Source organism: Arvicola amphibius, chromosome 9 (genome assembly GCF_903992535.2).
Source record: "Arvicola amphibius chromosome 9, mArvAmp1.2, whole genome shotgun sequence".
Classification (NCBI taxonomy): domain Eukaryota; kingdom Metazoa; phylum Chordata; class Mammalia; order Rodentia; family Cricetidae; genus Arvicola; species Arvicola amphibius.
Window position 1 is genome coordinate 42,585,095 of NC_052055.2, and position 22,288 is coordinate 42,607,382.

The 22,288-nt window shown below is 49.6% G+C and overlaps 1 protein-coding gene across 3 annotated transcripts; it reads left to right on the forward strand.

Moving 5' to 3' along the window:
• The first annotated feature begins 1,906 nt into the window (after positions 1 to 1,906).
• Pnpla3 (patatin like phospholipase domain containing 3) lies at positions 1,907 to 21,680 on the forward strand. Of its 3 annotated transcripts, none has more exons than XM_038342616.2 (9): positions 1,907 to 2,172; positions 5,162 to 5,394; positions 6,789 to 6,854; positions 8,324 to 8,407; positions 10,822 to 10,882; positions 12,777 to 12,959; positions 14,511 to 14,643; positions 18,269 to 18,373; positions 19,852 to 21,680. In XM_038342616.2, exons 1-9 carry the CDS (start codon positions 1,986 to 1,988, stop codon positions 19,922 to 19,924), a joined length of 1,125 nt encoding a protein of 374 aa, XP_038198544.1. In that variant the 5' UTR covers positions 1,907 to 1,985; the 3' UTR covers positions 19,925 to 21,680. The 3 variants fall into 3 exon arrangements, with proteins under 3 accessions (XP_038198544.1, XP_038198543.1, XP_038198545.1); XM_038342615.2 differs by having other exon boundaries at positions 1,908 to 2,172; positions 8,198 to 8,407; XM_038342617.2 differs by lacking the exon at positions 1,907 to 2,172 and adding an exon at positions 2,561 to 4,123 and having other exon boundaries at positions 8,198 to 8,407.
• Positions 21,681 to 22,288: the final 608 nt, after the last annotated feature.

Sequence of the window (22,288 nt, forward strand, 5' to 3'; positions counted from 1 at the left end):
GGGAGTTCAGCTCAGGAGATGAGTCAGCTTATGCAAGGACCAGAGGAGAAGTATGGGCATAAGGCAGACCCAGAGACTGGGATGGGGACAAAGGGTGCTCCTAGCAGGATGCTAGCAGCTGTCTTCACACGTAGCCTCACAATGAACCACACGCATCTGTGTTTCCTCCCTAGGACTGGGAAGCAGCCCGAAGCTCGGAGTGGTTGAATGATGCTCATCAGGTGTGAGGCAGAGAGCATCTCTGTGTCAGCACACAAGGATGGCCAAGAGGGCAGTGAGTGGAGAACAGGCCCTTACATTTTTCTACAAGTTAGAAAGGAGATCAAAAGAGGGATGTGGACAATAGGACACATGAGTCACGAGAAAGGATGCAAAGCTATTTTTTTTTCCTAGTTTCAACTCTGTCAAAGTTTTCCCCTCTCCATAATGGACATGGGACTTCAACTCTGGGTACTGGAGTACCAAAGAACCATTTTTGCATTGCAAAAGATTCCAGCCTGTGTTCTTCCTTTGAGCAGTGACTGAAGAGGGATATCAAAAAAGTATTTTTAAAAGAAATTTGTTCTGTGGAGTGAGGGGTTTTAAAACTTAAACGTTTTCTCTTTTTCCTTCTGCTTAACATTGTATCAAATTATCCTACTATAGGGCCGAAAAGATGGCTCAGCGGTTAAGAGCGCATGCTGCTCCTCCAGAGGACCTGGGTTCGAGTCCCACCATCCACATAGTGGTTCATGACTGTAACTCCAGTTCCAGGGGCTCCAATGCCCTTTGCCATGGGCACCAGACATGAATGTGGTGCACAGATATGTATGCAGCCAATGGGTACACAGAAAATACTAAAAATAAATTTAAATAATAGAGTAATATGCAAATCGTATTGCTATACATAAAATAAAACAAAATATGGCTTTAGAATCTAAGCAAACTGGTCAAAGATACTTTGTGTCAGAAGCCTGAACAGGCACAGTCAGGACCAGAAATCATCTAGTTCCCTCAACTAGCTTCTAGTTCCCTCAACTCTTGCCTTTATTGACACCTGCCAATCTCAGTTTTTATTTTGAAGTGCCACTTTGACATGGAAACTTGAGGCCCTGCCAGGTGGTGCCATCCTGTTATCCTAGTTACTTATGAGGCTGAGGCAAGAGGGGCAGAAGTTGAAGTCCAGGCTGGGGTAAAGACTGAATTGAAAGCCAACCGAGTAACTGAAGGAGACAGCGTGTCCTAAGGAAAAAAAGGACGGGAGTGTAGTGGGTAGAGCATTTGCCTAGCATGAAGGAGGCCCCTGGCTCAGCTCCTAGTACTGTAAAATTAAACAAGGGACTGGAGAGATGGTTCGGTGTTTGAGAGCACAAGTACTCTAACTGGAGTTCAATTCCAAGCACCCATCTGATGGCTCACAACTGTCTGTAACTCCAGTTCCAGGGCTCTAACATCCTCTTCTGGCTTCCGTGGACACTGCATACCCGTGGTGCACAGACATACATGCAAACAGAATATTCGTGCACATGGGGGGAAAAACCCTTAGAATCTTTTTAACAACGAAAGAAAATCTCCTGCCTCTCTCTATGAATTGAAAACGTACAGAAATCAAAATAAATAACTGCAAAAACAGAAAACCTGCAAGAAAATAAAGGAAACAATCATTCCTTTTTAGATAGTGGCATCTCCCTTGTAATAAAGGAAAGGAGAGAGTGTCCCGGGCATGCCATTCAGGACCTTAAAGAAAAGAGAATGAAAAGAGCCATTTCTGTCTAGCAAGCACCCAAGCCTAGCGTTTGGGAAAGCCCACGAGGGCAGAGGCGGAGCAGGAGTCCTGTAAGCCCATTGGGCCTCTCTCTAGCTTATTTGCATGGTCTGAGTGGGGCGGGGCATCTGGTGACGTCATCCAAGGACTGCCCGAGTTGCTGCCGCTCCCTAGGCTCAGAGCTGCAAACAGGGAGCGGAGCTGAAGCTGAGCTGCAGCGCCACCCTGAGCGCCGAGCACAATGTACGACCCAGAGCGCGGCTGGAGCCTGTCGTTCGCCGGCTGCGGTTTCCTGGGCTTCTACCACGTCGGGGCCACGCTGTGTCTGAGCGAGCGCGCCCCGCACCTCCTCCGCGATGCACGCACCTTCTTCGGTTGCTCGGCCGGTGCACTGCACGTGGTCACCTTCTTATGCAGTCTCCCTCTTGGTGCGTTCATGGCCACCACCCAGGCCCCGTGCGGGAAGGGGCTTTCCACCTGGGGAATAGGTGACACCTTCCGGGGAACCTGTTCAGATATCTCTCATCCTTCCCGGTGCCGTGGAGCCCGGCGTGGGATTTCCGAGGGCGGGAGGCAGCGGGCGCGCTATGCATCGGAGACGCTTGAGCATCTTCTTCCCGCTCCGGTGCCCTGGTTTGAAATGGGTCCTGCACCCGGGTCCTGCCAGCTGGGCCATCCCGGATCAGGAGAGAACAAGGTGCAGGTATCAATGCAGGGGGCGGGGTCCTCTGGTCCCTGTCATCAGGGCCGCGGAGGGTTTGTCTTATGTGTCTCTGGCTAATGTACCATGGTGGGTGCTACCAGGGGGGCAGAAGGTACCCAGACTTGAACACCTTTGGTGGCAGTTCAGCTCTCTGGTCGCCTTGAGAGGTGGCTGCTAGGGATGGGGTGCGTGGCTTAGGAAAGTATTTGGAATCCTCCCTAGAGATTGGAATGGATTCCCAGACAGGTCCAGTTCCACCCTCTTCTGTCTTCACTGACCTGGGCCAAGCCGCCCCTCCCAGATCGATGTCACTGGCAGTGACATTCTGGGCATTTGAATCTTGGCCTAATTAAACATTTGTCCATGCACACATCCATGCGCAAGAGAAGGTGAGTTTACTTCTCTCACCCCCCAAACTATTAGTATGCAATGCCCTTCCCAGTGTCACAGCTGAATGCTTTTGAGGTTGTGGGCAGGGCCTGGCTAAGTGCCCCCCTCGAGGGGGGGAGCCGCTGACACCCAAAGGTCCCCAGGCAACATGATAATACCCCTTATTAACCTTCATTGATCCGGGCCTCTTTAATGCTTTACTCTTTGTTCAGCTGGCGGGAGTGACTTTGGCAGACACATGAAAGCCCCTGCTGGTGAGCCAAGCTCTGTCATTGGATAGAATCAGTGAGCAGACCCTGAGCTGATGGGACTCAGGGATAAGAAGACAAGTCTGTCTGGCTGTGTGCCTGCTTGCTGTCTTCCTCAGAGAGGGAGGGAGACAGGAGCAAAGGTCAGAGAGAGTGGCCTCTGGGAAGGCTTGACCAGCCTAGTGGCCATTGCACTGGGCTTCAGCACTGACCAAAGGCATTTCTTACACGGAGGCCTCTGGACCCCTGTATGAATGGATGATTATTGAGACAAGGTTTAAATGCATTGACCCCAGGAATCTAAAGTATAGCCACTTTGATATAGAGCAGTGTTTCTCAAACTGTGGGTGCAACCCTTTGGGGGGAATCAAACGATGATTTCACAGGGGTCGCCTAAGACCATCAGAAAATACAGATACGTCCATTATAATTTATAACAGCAAAATTACAGTTATGAAGTAGCAAAGGAAGTAATTTTTATGGTCTGGGGTCACCACAACATGAGGAACGATATTAAAAGTTTGCAGCATTAAGGAAGGTTGAGAACCCCTGGTACAGTGGTGTTAACAGGGACAGCCTATGGCTGTCCTATCAGGTCACAGAGAGGCCAGAGGTACAGGTTACCTCTGGTGGGGGCTGCTGAGGTACATTGCCCAGGGCTGTGACAGGCACAGGCCCTTGGGGCACCTGAGCGTTGGCTAGATTTGGCAGAGGAGGTGGTAGGATCTGCCAGTAGTGTGTAAGTTCACTCTCAAGCCAGGCTCAGCAAGCGGGTGGGGTTTGCTGGGAGTCAGGGTTAGAGTTAGATCAGGCCAGGCTGGGATATGTCTGTCTTTGTGGAGTTCAGGATTTGTACTGCTTGGTGCTAGAAGAGGTGGTCGTGGTACCAGGATAGAGTGGATTGGCCAGAGAGCGCTGGGCTGGAGAGTGAGGGCAGACGAAACACGAATACACCATGCACCCATGGTGCAATCTGGGAATTCTGGGCTTAGAGGCTCCCGTGGAGACTAGCCAGCCACTTAAGCAGCCTTTTATGAGGTGAGCATTTTATAGATGTTGTTTTACTCAATCCTTTCTGTCTCCGAAAGCAAGTAAATTTTACTTTTGTTGAAAAAAGGCAGTCTAGTGGCTGGAGAGACCGCTCAGTGGTTAAGATCGCTTACTGCTCTTGCAAAGGACTCAGGTTCAGTTCCCAGTAAGCACCTGGCAACTTACAGCAGCCTGTATGTAACTCTAGGCCCTGGGAATGTGACACTCTCTTCTGGCCTCTGTGGACTCCTGTACACATATGCATGTAAGCTTATGTACGCTCACTATAATAAATAAATCTTTAAATATATTTTTTCTTTCTTTTCCTTTGGTTTTCAAGGTAGGGTTTCTCTGTAGCTTTGGAGCCTGTCCTGGAACTAGCTCTTATAGACCAGGCTGGCTTGGAACTCACAGAGATCCGCCTGCCTCTGCCTCCCGAGTGCTGGCATTAAAGGTATGCGCCACCACCGCCTGGCTAATCTTTAAATATTTTAGAAGGCCATCTGAGGGATAGATGGGTGGCAGAGCACTTTCCTCAGTAAGGGGTGGAGTTGAGGATAACATTCAGGTCCAGGCCTGCGTTGTTTCTTCTGTACCCACTAATGTTCAGTCCATTTGTGCCAAGGTTGGGGTGCTAATGTGTTGGTGGCTTGTGACTTTATGGACACACATGTAGGAGTTTTCACATACATGGGCCACTGGAAGGCCTAGCTCAGCACCATCCATGGAATACAAACCACACGCCATTCCGGCCATTTTATATTTCTTAGTTGCTCCATTGAATAAAGTCAGGCAAGGGCGAAATTAAATTTTTTGAGCCATACCCAGAATATTATCACTTTGTAAATGACTGTAAACCACTGTTAAAGAGATAATGTCACCTAGTAAACCTCTGAAATGTAGCCTCCTCCAATGTGCTCAGTATGACCAAAATACAGGGTGTGTTTTATGGTATCTTAATTGGGATCAGCCACAGTCCAGAAGTTCTGTGTGGTTTCTGGCCTCCAATGTGGCATCCTATTCTGTGTGTTTGTCTTCTGTCCCCAGATCACATCATAGAGAGCCTCATGGACCTTGTGCGGAAAGCCAGGAGCCGCAGCATTGGCTCCCTCCATCCCTCCTTCAACATTAACAAGTGCATCCGAGATGGGCTCCGGGAAAGCCTCCCGGACAATGTCCACCAGATCATTTCCGGCAGGGCTTGCATCTCGCTCACAAGGGTTTCAGATGGGGAGAATGTTCTTGTGTCTGATTTCCATTCCAAAGATGAAGTTGTGGATGTAAGTATAAGTCCTTTGCCTCTCTGGGTGTAACCAAATGAAAAAGCTGTACAGGACTGTTGTCTCACTGGACTGGGGCCATACGAACATTGTTCATCCGGTGAATTGGATGGAGCACCTGGAAGTCCTACTATATCAGGACTTTAATTCTCTTAATTTTTCCAGAGCTGGGGATGGAAGATAGATGTAGGCAGATTTTTCTGTCCCTCTAGCCAGCTCCCAAATAACAAAACCTCTTATTAATTACAAAAGCTTGGTCTTAGCTTAGGCTTGTTTCTACCTAGCTCTTATGACTTAAATTAACCCATTTCTATTTACTTATGTGTTGTTGCATGGCTCATGACTTGTTGCCTCTCCCCTTGCATGCCCTGCTTCCTCTGCATCTGGCTGGCGACTCTCTGCATCTTTGCCCTTCTTCTGAGCATCCTCTCTGCCCCTAAGATCTTGCCTAGCTATTGGCTGTTCAGTTTTTATTAAACCAATCCAAGTGACAAATCTTCACAGTGTACCAAAAAGATTATTCCACCAGATAAGGCCTTGGGCATATCAGACAAGTGTTCTACTGTGCAACTTTACCCTTTAAAAAGTTTCTCTTCCTCCTTCAAGACTCAGAGAGTGTGCCCCACTCCCCAACCTATAAATGTTATGCAGTGAAGCTGGGTTTTTTTGAGTGAAGCTTCTCCAGGGTGGGACCATTCTTATTTGCTTCTAATCTCAAGATCAAGCATAGAGAAGATAATTTACCATATCAAATGCCATGTTGGGCCATATACACACACAAATACATATATGTCTATATGTGTATGTATGTGTGTGTATATATATACACACACATAGACTTTTTATAGTTCTTGAATGAATAACTGCATTTGACAGAATGTGAGTCCCTATGAGGCTGCAGATGTGGCCAGCAACCCTTCATGTGTCTAGTTCTCCTCTTGAATTTCTAGTCGCTTCTAAATTGCCAACTCTTATCTGTTCTCAGTGGATAGTATGCTGTCCATCACAATGATTCTCAAAGTTTGGTGTGCGGAACCACTGGGTCCATATGGCCTCTAACTGTCTGCAGGAGAACCCTGAGAGAGGGCCCGGGTCTGTGCTTCCTGTAGCCCCCTAGGCAAGATGTGTGGTTCCAGCCCCTTCTGCCACTGAGTCAACAGTGTGGTCAACCTGGGGTCAAGCACAGAAGATTGAAGAGTGCAGGCAAATGGTTATAAGGAGCTGGTGTTGCTAAGATCCAAGGGCCACAAATACTAGTGTGAGTGGCATTCGTTCACCCAGGTGTTAAACAGCCTATTGTGTGCCGCAAGCCTCTCAGTGTGCTGTCACTGGGGGTGTAGAAGGGCGCAGGGAGGTGCTAGTCCTGTGACTGCCATGCTCCTTTGTCCTCACAGGCCCTGCTGTGCTCCTGTTTCATCCCTTTCTTCTCTGGTCTAATCCCTCCTTCCTTCCGAGGAGAGGTAAGTGTATATGTTGGGGGGTAGAAGTGGGGGTGCAGCTGAGTGTCTGAGGCCTCCTTTGCAGTGACCTTGGCTCGAGCACCCATGACTCTATCTAACTGCAGAGCTGGGATCTTTAGCCTGGAGGACAGAATCCATCCCTGGTGTTCCTATAGGATTGATCCAGACTCACACCCCAGCAGTGTCTTTCACCTCCCTGTCTGCTGTCTGTTGAATACATTGGCCTGCTTCCTTTAATCTGCTCTTGAGCACCATGGGGATCCTCTTGGTGGCCTAATTAAAGTGTAAGATGCTTAGGAATTAAATTACTCTTGAAGGTAGTTGGTTTGCAGGGGGAATATAGGATGGCTCTGCATTTCATCTTTTTAATCTTTTAGACAGGGTATACGTGTGGAATTTTGGCTAGAATCCTCCTAAGTGCTGGGACTAAAAGGCAAGTGCCACCACACCCAAGAGTAGAAAAAAATCTACTTTTTTTGTGGGGGCGGGGTGTATGTACCACATGTGTGTCCTTTGTGGGCATAGCCCTGGAAGGGACCCAGGAGCATCTTGGTGACGTCCCATGACTTTCTAGAATGTTTCTCCTTAGGAAGGACGGTCAGGAGTTCAAGGCCAGCTGTAGCTACCTAAGACTCTGTCACGAACACGGAGACTTGCATAGGTAATCCCAGCAATCAGGAGACTGAGGCAGGAGGAACGTGAGTTCATGGCTCATCCCCTCTCCCCGAAAGAAAAGTGTTACAAGAAAACAGGCTTGATTAAATGCCTTGTTCTAGATCTCTTTCTTTTTTTTTTTTTTTTTGGTTTTTTCGAGACAGGGTTTCTCTGCAGCTTTTTTTTTTTTTTTTTTTAGAGCCTGTCCTGGAACTAGCTCTTGTAAACCAGGCTGGCCTTGAACTCACATAGATCTGCCTGCCTCTGCCTCCCGAGTGCTGGGATTAAAGGCGTGCGCCACCACCGCCCGGCTGTTCTAGATCTCTTAAGCAGCAAAGGGAGTCTGGATTTGAACTTGTGGCCATGTGTCTCCTTTGAGGCAGGGTTCATATCGCACTCTGTCCCCAAGACATATAGCACCCCTAGTTTATATAGTCCCATTATACACATGATAGCAACTCACCTATGGGTATCCACCTAGCCTTGGGACTTGCCAGGCACAACAACATGGGGTGCATTCCCATCTGCACATGTCTCTCTGCTGGCACTTTTGCACAGCGGGTATCCTATGCAATAGTACACAGCGACCTTGAAAGCCAGTAAGAAGTCTCTGAAAAAGTTGTTCCTGGGCCACCATCTCGGCTGCAGTGTCTCGGAAAACAGCATCATCCCTTCCCTCTTCCTTACAGCGGTACGTGGATGGAGGCGTGAGTGACAATGTCCCCCTGTTGGATGCCAAAACCACCATCACGGTGTCCCCTTTCTATGGCGAGCATGACATCTGCCCCAAAGTCAAGTCCACCAACTTCTTCCAGGTGAATGTCACCAACCTCAGTCTCCGCCTCTGTGCCAGGAACCTCCACCTGCTGACCAGAGCACTCTTCCCACCTGATCTCAAGGTGAGTGGGGTGCTAGGGTGCTGCTCTCTGCTTTCCAGATAGCTGGGGATCCCTGTTAGTCCCTCCACGAGCAAACAGGATTAGACTGTGCCATGACGGTGACTTAGAAAGGTTGCTGTCCTAGAGCTGGTTGGTCATTCCCTCTGACAACAGCCTCCACTGGGGATCACATGGATTGACCCAGAGTTCAGACTCCAATTCTAGGAACTGGGGTCTAAAAAGTCAGGGGTGGGGGATGGTGTCTAAATTTTTTTTTCTATTATTGTGATTTAAAAAATCCTGACAAGAGCAGGTTTTCTGAAACAATTTATTCAGGGAAGTCATGCGGCAGCATCTTAACACAGTTGCTCATATTAAGTCCACAATCAGGAAACAGAGTTGTTGCAAGGAACCATTTGTTTGCCTGGCTGCCCAGAACCAGTATAACCACACAGAAACTGTATTAATTAAATCATTGCTTGGCCCATTAGCTCTAGCTTCTTTTTGGTTTTTCGAGACAGGGTTTCTCTGTAGCTTTGAAGCCTGTCCTGGAACTAGCTCTTGTAAGCCAGGCTGGCCTCCAGCTCACAGAGATCCATCTGCTTCTGCCTCCCAAGTGCTGGGATTAAAGGCGTGTGCTGCCACCGCCCGACAGCTCTAGCTTCTTATTGGCTAACTCTTATATTAACTTAACCCATTTCTAGTGATGAATGCATGCTGCCTCCCAGCTTCCTTTCCACTTATAAAATCTACGATCCCAGCCTAGGGAGTGGTGCCACCCACAGTGGGCGTGCCAATTAACACAGTCACTATAAACCTTCCAGAGGTCCTGAGTTCAATTCCCAGCAACCACATGGTGCCTCACAACCATCTATAATGATATCTTCTGGCCTGCAGGGACACATGCAGGCAGAACACTGTATACATAATAAATAAATTAATTAAAAAAAAACAACAACCCATAGACATACTCAGAGCCCATCTCCTAGGTGACTCTTGATTCTCTCAAGTTGACAATTGGCACTATTCACAGTAGGGTAGGTGGGGTGGTACATACCTGTATCCCATCACCCAGGAGACTGGGGCAGGAGGATGGAGACCTTGAGATCAGTCTGGGATACCAAAAAAAAAAAAAAAAAAAAAAAAAAAAAAAAAAAAAAAAAAACAAAAAAACCTTTAAAGAAAAGAAGAGAACTGGAGAGAATGGCCTAGAGGTGAAGATCATACTCTTGTGGTTCTTGTGCAGGACCTAAAATTGACTCCCGACACTCACATCAGGCACACAACTGCCGGTAACTCTAGCACCAGGGAACCCAATGCCTCTGGCTTCTGTGAGCATCTGTATTACATGAACATACCTACATAAATAATTAAAAACTAAAAATGAATCTTGAAAACAGACACACAAGCAAGGCATGGTGATGAGCCCCTTTAATTCCAGCTCTCAGGAGGCAGAAGCAGGTGAATCTCTGTGAGTATAAGCCCTGCTTGGCCTATGTATGGAATTCCAGAACTACAGAGAGAGACCCTGCCTAAAAAACAAACAACAACAACAACAAAAAAAAAAAAACATGGGACCTCAAGATGACTCAGTGTGTAAAGGTGATTGCTGCCAAGCATGAAGACTGAATTCATTCCTGGAACCCATATGGCAAGAGAAAGAACCCATTCCTATAAATTGTCCCCTGACCTCCATATGCATATGTGGACACACACACACACACAGAGAGAGAGAGAGAGAGAGACATAGAGAGAGAGAGAGAGAGAGAGAGAGAGAGAGAGAGAGAGAGAATTTTAAAATGAAGCAGGGGCACTGACCCAGACATTTGTGTTTTCTTTTTTTTTTTGTGATGCTGAGGATGGAAACCAGGCAAGGATCACTGCACTGAGCCACGTCCCCCAACCCTCACTGTGGGATTATGGACGAGGTGTCACAGCTGAGCCACGCCTTCTGACCCTCACCCTCACTGGTGGGTTCTGGGCAAGAGCTACACTGCTGAATCACACCCCTAATCCAGAACTTGTTTTCATTTTGGTTCCTAATGTGATTCTGATTTTCACCCTGGTGAGGAGCCACCACACTTGGAGCTCCCTTTTCTGACTGGTGTTTTAGTTCAGTCACCATGTATCCGCAGGTCTCCGGAGAGAACCAGGCTGCATGTACCCACTTTGCTCACTAAGCATGATTCTCAGCCATGACTGTCCAGGGACACTTAGGGCAGTACCATGTTGGCTAGAGTGACGGCTTAGCCCCAGCCCCAACCTGCCTGAAACACAGCTCCTGCTGGCAGAGTCTCTGTGGAGAGGACATTGGCACTGAGACCTAGGGAAGCGCAGAGTCAGGCAGAGGGGCCCTCTAAGCTTTGGCTGTCTTTGGTCCTCAGAGGACATGGCAGTCATGGTCCCTGTGGTTCACCTGCCTGATTTGCTCACAGGTGACGGGAGAGCTGTGCTTTCAAGGCTACCTGGATGCCTTCCGGTTCCTGGCTGAGAACGGTAGGTCCTGGCTGGGAGTGACTGCAGAGTCCCTCAGTTCTGTCACCCATCCTCATGGCCTTTCCCGGAGTCTCGCTCTGCCCTCCTCTCCCTCACCTCTGTGGGACAGGATGCAGGCTGGAGGGGAGAGACCAGCAGATCGGAGGCAAACATCCTAAGGCAGAGCTGGGATTTGAACCTGGGCAGCCTGACCCCAGCATAGGGCCCCTCCTCTGCAGGCAGCTTCTTTCTTTCCTTTTGTGCTCTTTTGTGGGTCTTTAGCATAATGGGCTCCAGTTTGACAAGGTTTGGGAGCAGTTTCTGGTCCCCAGGCCATTATGGGTCCCGCCCCTGGATGAGTCTTCTTAGCAGGAACCTGTACTTGAGTCATCCAAGCTCACCTGGGTGACCATGGATATGTAGTCACACAGTGGAATGACATTTTGACATCAAGTCTATCTTAGTTTACACAGGTATGATCCACGGTCACACAGTAAGGAAAGCTGGCTTTCTTTAAAAAAAGAATATGTGCCCTGTCATAAACTGGGCCTAGTAACATCGACCTGTCATCTCAGCTACTCAGGAGGTTGAGACAGGAGGATTACGGTTCAAGACCTACTCTGTTTGCCAAATGAGTTCAAGGCCAGCCTGGGCTACTTACTGAGACCCTTTCTCAAGAAATATAAAAAAAAGAATTTGTATTTATTTATTTATTGGTTTTTTTGAGACAAAGGTTTCTCAGTAGCTATGGAGCCAGTCCTGGAACTCTCTGTAGACCAGGCTGGCCTTGAACTCACAAAGATCCGCCTGCCTCTGCCTCCCGAGTGCTGGGATTAAAGGCGAATACCACCACCACCACCTGGCAACAAAATGTTTTAAGAAAGAAAGACAAAAGGCTGAGGCTGGGGCTCAGTGCCAGTGTTGCTTACCTAGCAGATAGAAGTTACTAGGTTCAGTCCCCAAGCCCATCAGAAAAAAGAAAGGAAGAGAAGGGACGGGAGAAGAAAAAAAAGAGGGTTGGTGGAACATTTGCCTAGTGTGTGTGGGTTTGAAGCACATTTATGGAGACAGGAGATGGTGCTTTTGTAAGGACAGATGTGTGTCCTTTCACTCAGAAAGCCACAGGGCCGTGACCAGGAACTCTGGGTGATTGTCCAGGCAACAAGATGTCCCTGTCAATTCTAGAGTTTTGGAAGTTGCTTACAATGCACTTCCTGTTTACTTAGGTAATATTATATCCTTCTGGAGTCTTTGATGAGTTGAAGAATTTATAGTTATAGTTTTCCTTAGTTATGATAAAAGATAAAGTAGATATAAATATTATGACTGTGATTATTGCTTGATATTTAGTGAGACCTTGACTCAAAGGAATGAGTCAAAAAGCATGAGAGAGGGAGAAGGACAGACCAGGATTCGATATGGCTCTGCCTGCCTCTCAGTACTTGGAAGTCATATGGTGGAAGGGTGTCATCTTGGACACCAGACCGGCTCTGCCAAGTAGTGGCTGTGTGACTTCGGATGAGTCTCTGTGCTTGTGATTCCTCGGGCGACATGGAATTGATGATTCTCATAGCTGTTGAATGGCCACTGTGCTGTCGTTCAGGGCCTGGAATGTAGAGTGCTCAGCCTGTGGGAGAAGAGTTATTTCTTCACTGTAGTGTTTGGCTCTGAAGCAGAGAGAATCCCACATAGCTAAAGCGTGAGCGAGCACACGAGGCAGGGACTACACTCCCATCTGCTGGGCTGCACGCACGGCACTTCTAGCTCTGTGGGTCCACCTTCATCCACGCCTCGCGTTGGGTGGTAGCAGGCATGACGTTGCTGTGCTGGCTCACCTCCCCTGCCATCTGGGTAGCTGGTAGATGACGACTGTCTCTCATCTCTGCCCTCGTGCCAATCTCCTTGTTCTTTGCAGGCATCTGTAATGGGCCACAGCCCAGCCTGAGTCTGTCCTCAGAGGAGATGGAGCCAGAAGCCACGCCTCTCTGCCTGGAAAACAGCAACCTTGTGGGGGACCAGCTGCCAGTCAGCCTGTGCCTTACAGCTGTGCCCTGGGATGACAGCATCAAGGAGACCCTGTCCCCCAAGCTCAGCACAGGTACTGCTGCACTGAGATGGAATGAGGACAGGGCGTGCCAGGCAGCGTAAGCAACTGGGCTGCTTGCTGTATGTGACGGGTAAAGGTGACATTTCTCCAGCAAGAAGCCTCTGGGGACAGGCCATAGGGACATCATAGAGATCTACTGCACAAACTGGCCACTGCCACCTATCCCTGTACCTAGAATTCATGACCAGGAGGAACGCTGATCCAGTTGATCCAGGTTACTCACATGGGCTCCAGCCAGGCAGCCAGGCCCAGACCCACCCTGCCAGGCTGCCTCCTTCCTCGTTCCAGCTCTGATCAGGGCCGTGGATATGAGAGAAGACCTGGGGTCCAGCCTGCCTCCCAACTCTTCGTTCAGAATGCCTTTGGGGTCCCTGCTGTCCACTTGTCTACTTGTCTCTCCTTAGCTCCCTTTTTAGCTTAGCTCAGCCACCATTTTTTTTGCCACCATGTGATATATTTTATGTCATTGTCATTGGCTGCTGAGTAGACAATGACATGTTCTAAATGTTTGTGTCCCTCAAAATTCCTATGCTGACAGCCTAATGTGGTATTTTCCTTAGGAGGTGAAGCCAGGTGACTCAGGAGTTCAGGGCAAGCCTCGGCTACATAGTGAGCTCTGAGTCAGCCTGGGCTACATGAGACCTTAGCTCAAGAACAAAAATGACTCTCATCCTGAAATCCAAGCTCCCGAGGGGATGGTATTGGCAGGCAGGCACTGGGACCACTCCTGAGGGCAGAGTCTTCCAAATGAGATTGGTGCTGGAAAGAGGCCCAGTAAATACGTAAATACCCTCCAGTCCTTTGGCCGCAGTGGTCTATCTGTGACCTGGCTCTCACCGCACACCATTGTCTGCTGGAGCTAACACTTGGTCTTCCAGTATCCAAATCTGTGAGGAGTCAGCGCTTGTTGTTTCTAGGAGTTGCAGGGTAACTGTAGCATGTGACCATGGTCTGATCTGCCACGTCAGGCAGCCTAGTCCACAGACAGCTTCCAGCCAGGCCCAGGAGAGACTCAGGCATGAACTGAACCCAGTGTCTGCCCTCCAGGCAGTAGCTGTTCAGTGGGAGGTGTCAGGAGGTCATCAGGGGATAGAGGGTGAAGAGGCAGCTGAGGGGTGGAATGTGGCCAAGGGTGACTGGAAGCTGTGTGTGCCCTCATCTGGAAACATGAGAGAACCTTAGGCCTAAATATGGGCCAGCAGAGGGAAGTGGGGAGGGAGAGATGGGGCTCTTCCCTTTGTTCTTTTCTCTCTGAGACCATCTCACTGTGTAGCCCACACTGGCCTCAAACTTGAAATCCTCCTGCTTCAGCTTCCCAAGTGCTGGGATCAGAAGCCTGAACCACCAGACCTGGCTAGAGTTTGACCTTTGCATCCATCACCTTTGCTATGAGAGGAACGGCTCACAAACCTCAGTGTGTCCCATCTGAGCCCCTGCCAGTCCTTAGGCTCCAGGCTGGTCTGACCCCTACAGACAGAGGGGCTTGGATCCTGGTATTCTCGGGAGCCATACAGATAGGAGGTTCCAAATTGCCATTTTCAGCTGTGAGCGAAGCGATTAAGGACAGGGACGGCTATCTGAGCAAAGCCTGCAACCTCCTGCCCATCAGGATCCTGTCGTACCTCATGCTGCCCTGCACTCTGCCCGTGGAGTTGGCCATCGCTGTGGTCCACAGGTAAGCATGGAGGCATGGTGTGGCAGTTCAGGGAGCTGACAGCGGCTTTGGCCCAGGCTGGCTGTCTGCGTTACAAGATGGAGCCCCTGGGAGAGGCCCTCTTACCTCCAGCCATGGGTATCTGCTGCATGGTGTAAGTTCTGAAGCTATCTGGTGGGTTCTAGAGCTGGCAATGGCTTTAACTAGTCCCTAGTTCAGCCACTCATGATCCCCTGGGGAAACTGAGGTAGGGAGAGGTGAGGCCACAACACTGCAGCCACTGAGCTGGTGAGTAGGAAGGCCAGGTCTAGAAACAGATCCTGCTGTCCTTGGGCCTGTCTATAGAATCACACGCAAACAGTATTGAGCTGAGAGCCCCATTCCCTCTGGTCATGGCTGGATGGTGTGAGTCAGTCAGCTGTTAGGAGACAGAAACGAGGTGGTCCTGGAACTTGGGAAGGGGGCTCCCATTCAAACAGCACAGTGAAGAGGCAGCTTGGCTCATTCACCAGACTGTCCTGGTTTAATACCTGGCTGCACCCCCTTATCACAGCTGTGTGGCCCTGGACTAATGAATGTACCCCTCAGCTTACTTCTGGAACAGGAAGAGACGAAACCGTCTGGGGCAGAGGATGATCAGGAGGCCCAGTAAGGTTCTGTGTGTGGCATGTGCACACATGTCCAGCTGGCAGCAGTACTTTGTTGCTAAATTGACATCCCTTACCCAAGAGTTTGACATGCCTTATCCATCGAAGGTTTGGATTTTTTGTTGTTGCTTTAGAATTCTGGGAATCTGCATAGGCTTATAGTTAAGCAAGTTCAAACAGGTTTTTAAAAAATCAGAAATGTTTTGAGCATCATGCCAATGCTAGAATGTTTCAGTTTTTATACTGGGCATGGTGGTACACACCTGTGGTCCCAGTACTCTGAATAGAGGCTGAGGCAGGAAGAACAGTAGTTCAAAACCACCCTGGGCCAGAGTTAGTCAAGGATAGCTTGGGGTACATGTAGAGACCCTGTCCCCAAAACTGAGTGTTATTGGGCATATAGCTCAGTGGTGGAGTGGATAGTTAGCATGGTTCAATTCCCCAGTCCCAGTCCCATGAGGAAGGAGAAGGGAGGGAAGGAGAAGGAGAAGAAAGGGAGGAAGAGGATAGGGGACAGATGTGTTATCTGGAGGTTCTGGCTGTGCTATTTGCCTTGGCCCTCCTCTCCTGGTGTCCTTGTCCTGTCTCATCTGGACTGGTGCCTTAGTTTGTAGACCAGGCTGGCCTTGAACTCAGAGCTCTCCTGCCTCTGCCCTCCGAGTGCTGGGATTAAAGGTGAGCTCCACCCCAGCTGGGCCTTGTCTCTTTTTCTCGGCATTCTCCCTTGTTTTGCTGGAGCGGAGCCTTACCGAATCCCTAAGGGGAGTGTTCTGCTGGCCTCCTGGAACCTCACTGGTTTCTGCATCTGACTGCTGGGCAGCTGCCCACAGAGAGACCTGCAGGCGCAGAGTCTGTCCTCTGAGACCTACGCCAGGCTTTCCTAGGATTGCTCAGAGGGGTCCACTTCCGCCTGCTTCTCCTCTCTGTGGCTGAGTGGCTTTTGGTCCTTCTGCCCCTCCTTGGTTAGTATTTCACTTCACAGACTGTCACTTCCTCAGCCAAAGCCTGTCTCTTCTGTGGTTTGGGGACTGGGCCATCTGTAATAATGTCTGTAACTCCTTTTTCATGGCCATTTCTCCCCTTTCCGGGCAGCTCTGTGAGAGCTTTGCCTCTGGCTGGATTCTGGCCTTGAGAACCTTCTCTTTTTTACATTTTTCAAATTTTTGACTTTTTGCCTCCAAGCTAAAGTCTTTTCAAATATACCTTCCAGTCCCATTCTCTGGGTTATTTTTTTTTTGTTTGGTTTGGTTTTTTGAAACAGGGTTTCTCTGTGTAGCCCTGACTGTCCTGGACTTACTCTGTAGAGTAGGCTGGCCTTGAACTCAAGAGATCTGCGTGTGTCTGCCTCCTGAGTGCTGGGATTAAAGATGTACACTACCACTGTCCAGCATTCTCCCTGGATTAACATTTAACAGCATAAATGAACTTCTAAACTCTACCAGGTCCTTTCTTCCTGTTCTTTTATGTGAGCATTCTTGGTGTGTGTGTGTGTGTGTGTGTGTGTGTGTGTGTGTGTGTGTGTGTGATGTTGGGAAAAGGGCGTGGAGGGGCATGTCTGTGTCTGTAAGTACAAGTGTAGGTGGGGGTGGGATGTCTGTATGTTGGGGGGTATTTTTACATTTTTTTATTGTCTTATGTGTTGATTTTGTGTGTGTGTGTGCACACGTGTTTATCTATATGAGCACTCATGAGGGCCATAGCCTGTGTGTGGCGGTCAGATGACAACCTTTTGAAGTTGGTTCTCTCCTTCCATTTTGTGGGTCCTGGAAATCAAACTCCAGGTGTCAGACAGAGCCAAAAACATCTTCACCCTGTGAACCATCTCTCTGCCCCATGTGTCCACACTTCTGAGCCAGAATTTTAAATCCGTAGCCCAAGCTGACCTGGAACTTACCGCGTAGACCAGACTGACCTTAAACTCAAGTCAAACCTCCTGCCTCAGCCTCTCATGTGCATTCAGGGTGTCAGGCCTGATTCACCGCCTCCCACCCATGCTCTTGGTCTCTAGCACAGCTTCCAGGCCGTGGCTAGTGCTGATCCAGCTCAGTGCTGCAGGAGACAGGTTCTCCCTGGACTACCCTGCTGCCCTTCCTGGATGCTTGCATAAGCCACCACGGTTCACGGTTCTACCGGTGCTCTTCAATGTCTGGCTTCCTCCCGTCTGGCTGAGTTGTGTCAGCTGCTCACAGTCGCCGCCCAGCTTCTTAGGAAGCTAAAAAGCCCAAGGGGTCTAGGCTAGACTGGCAAGAGAACGAAACCCTGTCTGAAAAGAAATAAATGTATCCCAGCCTGCCTCCCTGCTTCTCTCCACGGCAAACCTGCCACTTGCATAGGTCTGCTCCGGAAAGGACACGTAGCAAGCTAGTCTTGTGCGCAGCCCCTGTATTCCCATCTCAGCACCCTGCACCAGTCCAACCTCTAATTTCTCCATCAAAATCCCCGGGCAGCTTTACTGATTCAGTGTCCCCTATGGAGTCAGCCTCCTGCTTTGGGCTGGCACCGACCAGCAACCTGCCTCTTGCCAGAGCCTACCAATGTTTTTGGTCCCCGTGGTACTACCCTTGGATTCGTAGTGGCAAGGCACAGCTGGCCTCGGTGGAGAGCCTAGGCCTTGGCCAGCACTCCTCATCAACCCTTGAGAAATTATGTCGACTGACCTCACAGAGCTGAGGCATTCCCCATTCATTCCCAGGGGCTTTCTGAAACCCTGAATGACCTGGTTCGCTTTAGGGGTTTTAGAAGGTTCACTGTTGTAACTGCAGCCTAGATCTGCCCTAGGGAGCTTATCGGATCAGGGTCAGAAGTGACACTAACAGCTCATGTGGATGGAGGTTACTGTTGGGAGATGGCTGCTTTTTATTGACTCTTCTTCTGGTTTATCTCCAAGCTGATACAGTGAACCCATGTGCGTGCGTGTGTGTGTGTGTGTGTGTGTGTGCGCGCATGCATGTTTATATGTGCAGTACACATGCACAATGTCATTGGCTTCCTTCCCACAGGTTGGTGATATGGCTCCCTGACATCCCTGATGATATCCACTGGCTACAGTGGGCAACATCCCAGGTGTATGCCCGCATGACGACATGTCTGCTCCCCTCCACAAGGTAAATAATTTGGCCTAGGTTATGTGGGCCAGATGGTCATACCTGCTGATCCCAGAGCTTGGGTCGTGACTTCCCTAAGAAGTCAGGCTCAGCCACCTGTCCCCCACAGGACAATTAGAGTACTAGTAAAAAACAGAGAAAGGAGATTTATTCACAAATAAGAAGGTTCAGGGACTCCCTGCTCCCCACGTTAACCTTTGGGGAATTGATGGGAGATTTAAGTTTCAACAGAGATATGCTAAATAGTCCTAGTCACAGCATGGCCCTGCCCACCCTTGTCTGGGCTCCAGGCTCTCCTCCAAGGTTCAGGCCGGGCCTTCTCTCCTCAGCAGGAGCCTCCTGGGGAAATCCCAGTTCCTTGCCTCAACTGTTTCAAAGGTCTGAGAGCCAAAAGGAGGGAGGGACACAGCTGTCTCCTTCTCTCCTGCCAGAACCACTGCAAGGTTTGTGCTCAGGCCATATGCAACGGTCTAGGAACATCTGACTCAGTGTCAAGACAGTGACAAGAAGGATCCTGAGGGCGACCCTGAGTCCACCAGAAATCCCTAGGCTGTGGAGGGAGAGGAATGGGAGGGTGGGAACAAAGGAATTGTAGACTCAGGGCACAGGGGAAATTAGGGTACTGAGCAGCACTAGTCTTCCTGTGGGCAGGAACCCTGGACAGCCTGGCATGAGGGAGAGCTTGGCGGGGGGAGTGGCAGTTCCAGTGACTCATGGGAAATGGTCCAGGAGGTGGTAGGGCATCTTGATGGGACAGCATGTTCCTGTGGAAGAAGCCCATGGTTCAGTTGAGGGCTTGTTGGTGGGTGAAGCTGTGGCTATCCACTGGGGGTGTTCAGGTAGTGGAGAAAGACACAGGCTTAGGGGATGGGGACTGTCATCTGCACTGAAGGCAGGAAGAAGCTGTGGCTCTGGGCTGCACCCCTGCAACGACCAAGTACGTGATGGTGGCTCAGTGACTGGCGCCACCCTCCCTGTACCTGTTAGGTTTGGGGTGAGGCGTTCAAGAGGACACTGAGCTAGATTACTGGGGATAGCTTATTAGAAGCGTTATTAATGCCATGGACAGACAGATGGACAGAGGGGCAACGGTGTGGTGGGGCTTCTAGGCTGTTCAGGCCCCAGCACCAGAGATAGACAGCATGGAGGCATCTTTGAAGAGACTCAGTCCACATGACAGAGGAGGGAACCCCTTCTTAGACCTGCTGAGGCTGAGGGAGGTTCACAGTAATGTGCAGCCAGGCTTTCTGACTGGCAGGCAGGAGGCAGGAAGGGGGTGGGGAGCAGGATTGACACACCTTTGATGATGGAGACTCACTTCTCAGGTGGAGTATTGTGCACAGTGTCCCGGGAGGTTCCTGGGAGGATCTGTGAGGAGACCTGGGCAGAGGCTGAGTTCTAACCACATTCCTACAGTACTGAAGACCTGAGAGCCTTGGAGGAAGGGCCTCCAACCTTACTTCCTTCTTTCCCTTCAGATCCCAGGCACTCAAGAGTGAGCACCAAACATGCAAGCGTGGACATCACCCATTGCTACACAAGTCCCAGTGAGGCTCTGCTTGTTTGTAAATTGCTGGCCTCCTGGCTTCCTATGAACTTGGACATTCTCCCTGTGGGAGGGTCCTGGAGGGGCCGAAGCTGAGCCACCCTGCCTTCCACCCCAAGCCCAGCCTGACCTTCAGCTGAAGCACAACATCTGGATGGTGGGTGGTGGTGGTGGGGGGGAGGACTATATTCTGTTTTGCAGTGGGAAGGGTTCTGTTACTTTTGGAGGCATCTAGGAAATCACTCTCTGAGAGCTAAGCCCCTGTGCAGCTGCCCCTGGGTGCTGTGCCGTAACCTCATGTCTGTGACCCCAAAATCACAGAATCTGGGCTAAGTTGGTAGTTTGTAGACACCAAAGACGATGATTTGGTCTTTAGGAAGCTACTTTTGGTCTGGGTGAAGTCTGCTGCTTGAGAGCTAACCCAGAGAGGAAGCTCCAATCTCTCAGCCTGTGAATGGTGGGGATGACAAGGCGGCCGTGTTTGGAAACAGGAATCCAAGCTGGTCGATCTCATAAGGAAAACTGTTCAGAAGTGTGATGGGATGGGTGTGGCTGTCCCTGAAAAGGGCCTGCCAGTTGAGGGTCAGACAAGGTAATTTATTACATTCAAGGACACTGTTGGCTCTTACTAAAATAGTTTATAGGGAATTTTATATGAGCACACCAGGGAATGTGTAGTGAGCTACATGTACGGTCAGTGAGCTGTGAATAGTATTAACCTTAAAATCTCTTGTATGTGGGGGCAAAACAACACAGGTAGGAAGCACAGTGGACCTCTGCCTCCTCACCCTCAACTTGAATCTGGCCTGTTTTCTCCACTGTCTCCAAATCTCTGTACTGTCATCAACTATCACTGCCTCTCTCTGTTCCCGTCTACTCCACGGGACTTAATGGGGATAAGCATCCACTTTTCTCAGGTGAATGTATACAGCTGTGGGCGTGATGTGTTTCCTGTAATTCACACATTAGATTAGAACATAGAAAAAAAGCCGCAACAAGGACCTGCTCATACTCCTGAGCATTGGCATCGAGGTTCATGTCTCCAGGAGTCCTCGTGAGCTCCAGGTTCACACACACACACACACACTTCAGGAGGAATCCTCAACCCTGGTGCATATAATCTTAGCAGGGTCGATCCTGATTGGATAGGAGACGACTCTGGGGGAAGAGAATGTGGTTCCAGAGATAAAGCTTCGAGGCTACACAGAAAGAAAAAAAAAGACTGTCTCATGGAGAAAACAAACCGGGAGTGGGGACGTAGATCAATTATTGAGTGCTTGTCTAGCACGCTGAAGCTCTGAGTTCAGTCTCAGCACCATATAAACTGTGGTGTGACTGGCAAGCGTATGCCTGCAATTCCAGCTCTCAAGCAGTTGAGTAAGAGGATCAGAAGTTCAAAGTCATCCTTGGCTAAATGAGACCCTGCCTCAAAAACAAACACAAAAAAATGGCAAAAGCTTCTCATCAGCAGCGAAGACTATTCCTGCCACCATATCAAATACAATTTCTGCTGGTGTGGAGCCCTCCACTGTCAGGAACACCTGGAAGGGAAAAGTTAATACCAGGGAGCAACTTCCTGAACCTGCTAATCAGGTAGCAAAGCTGGTTCACTTGGTAAAAGCCAAGCATGGGTGTCTATGCAAATGGTGTGTCCACAGAAAGACTGAATGCATACATCAAAAGTACCCACAACTGTCAAGGGAAAAAGGTTCATAATCAATGTGAAAAAAAAACCAATAAATATGATCTTTTAAAAATGCATTTCCAGTCTCTTCCTCTCTCCTCCTACAGTCAAAAGGGCCTGTGGGACAGCTTTCTCTATAGGTTTGCGTCCTCTCCTCTAGGCCTGCCTGCTAGATTCCTCCACGCTGCATAATAAATGACGGGGTTATTGCTATATAGCCCAGGCTGGTCCGGAACCCTCCACTCTCCTGCCGCAGCCTTCCCAGCGCCATGTTCACACTCACGGCCACACCAGCCTAAAATATGTATTTTCAGTAACCACTGGGAAAGGACAATGGTGTGGTCTCCAGAGCACACTGAGGGACAATGCGGTGATAAAGGGCTGGGTGGGCATGACTCTCTCAGGCCCCACGCATGACTCTCTCAGGCCCCACGTGAAACTAGTGTGGACAGCCTTGAAACCTATATGAGCACTCCCAGGTGGCACAGCCAAGAAAGACATCCAACAGAGGGACAATCGGAACGAAAAGTTTGGATCATGGGCAGAGTGCTCCAAACTGAGTCACCCTCAATTTACCTCAACGTAATGATGACATCATAGACTTATTTACTGAGCCAGACTCTGCTCTTGGGAGGCAGAGACAGGCAGATCTCTTTGAGTTTTGAGGCCAGCCTGGTCTACAGAG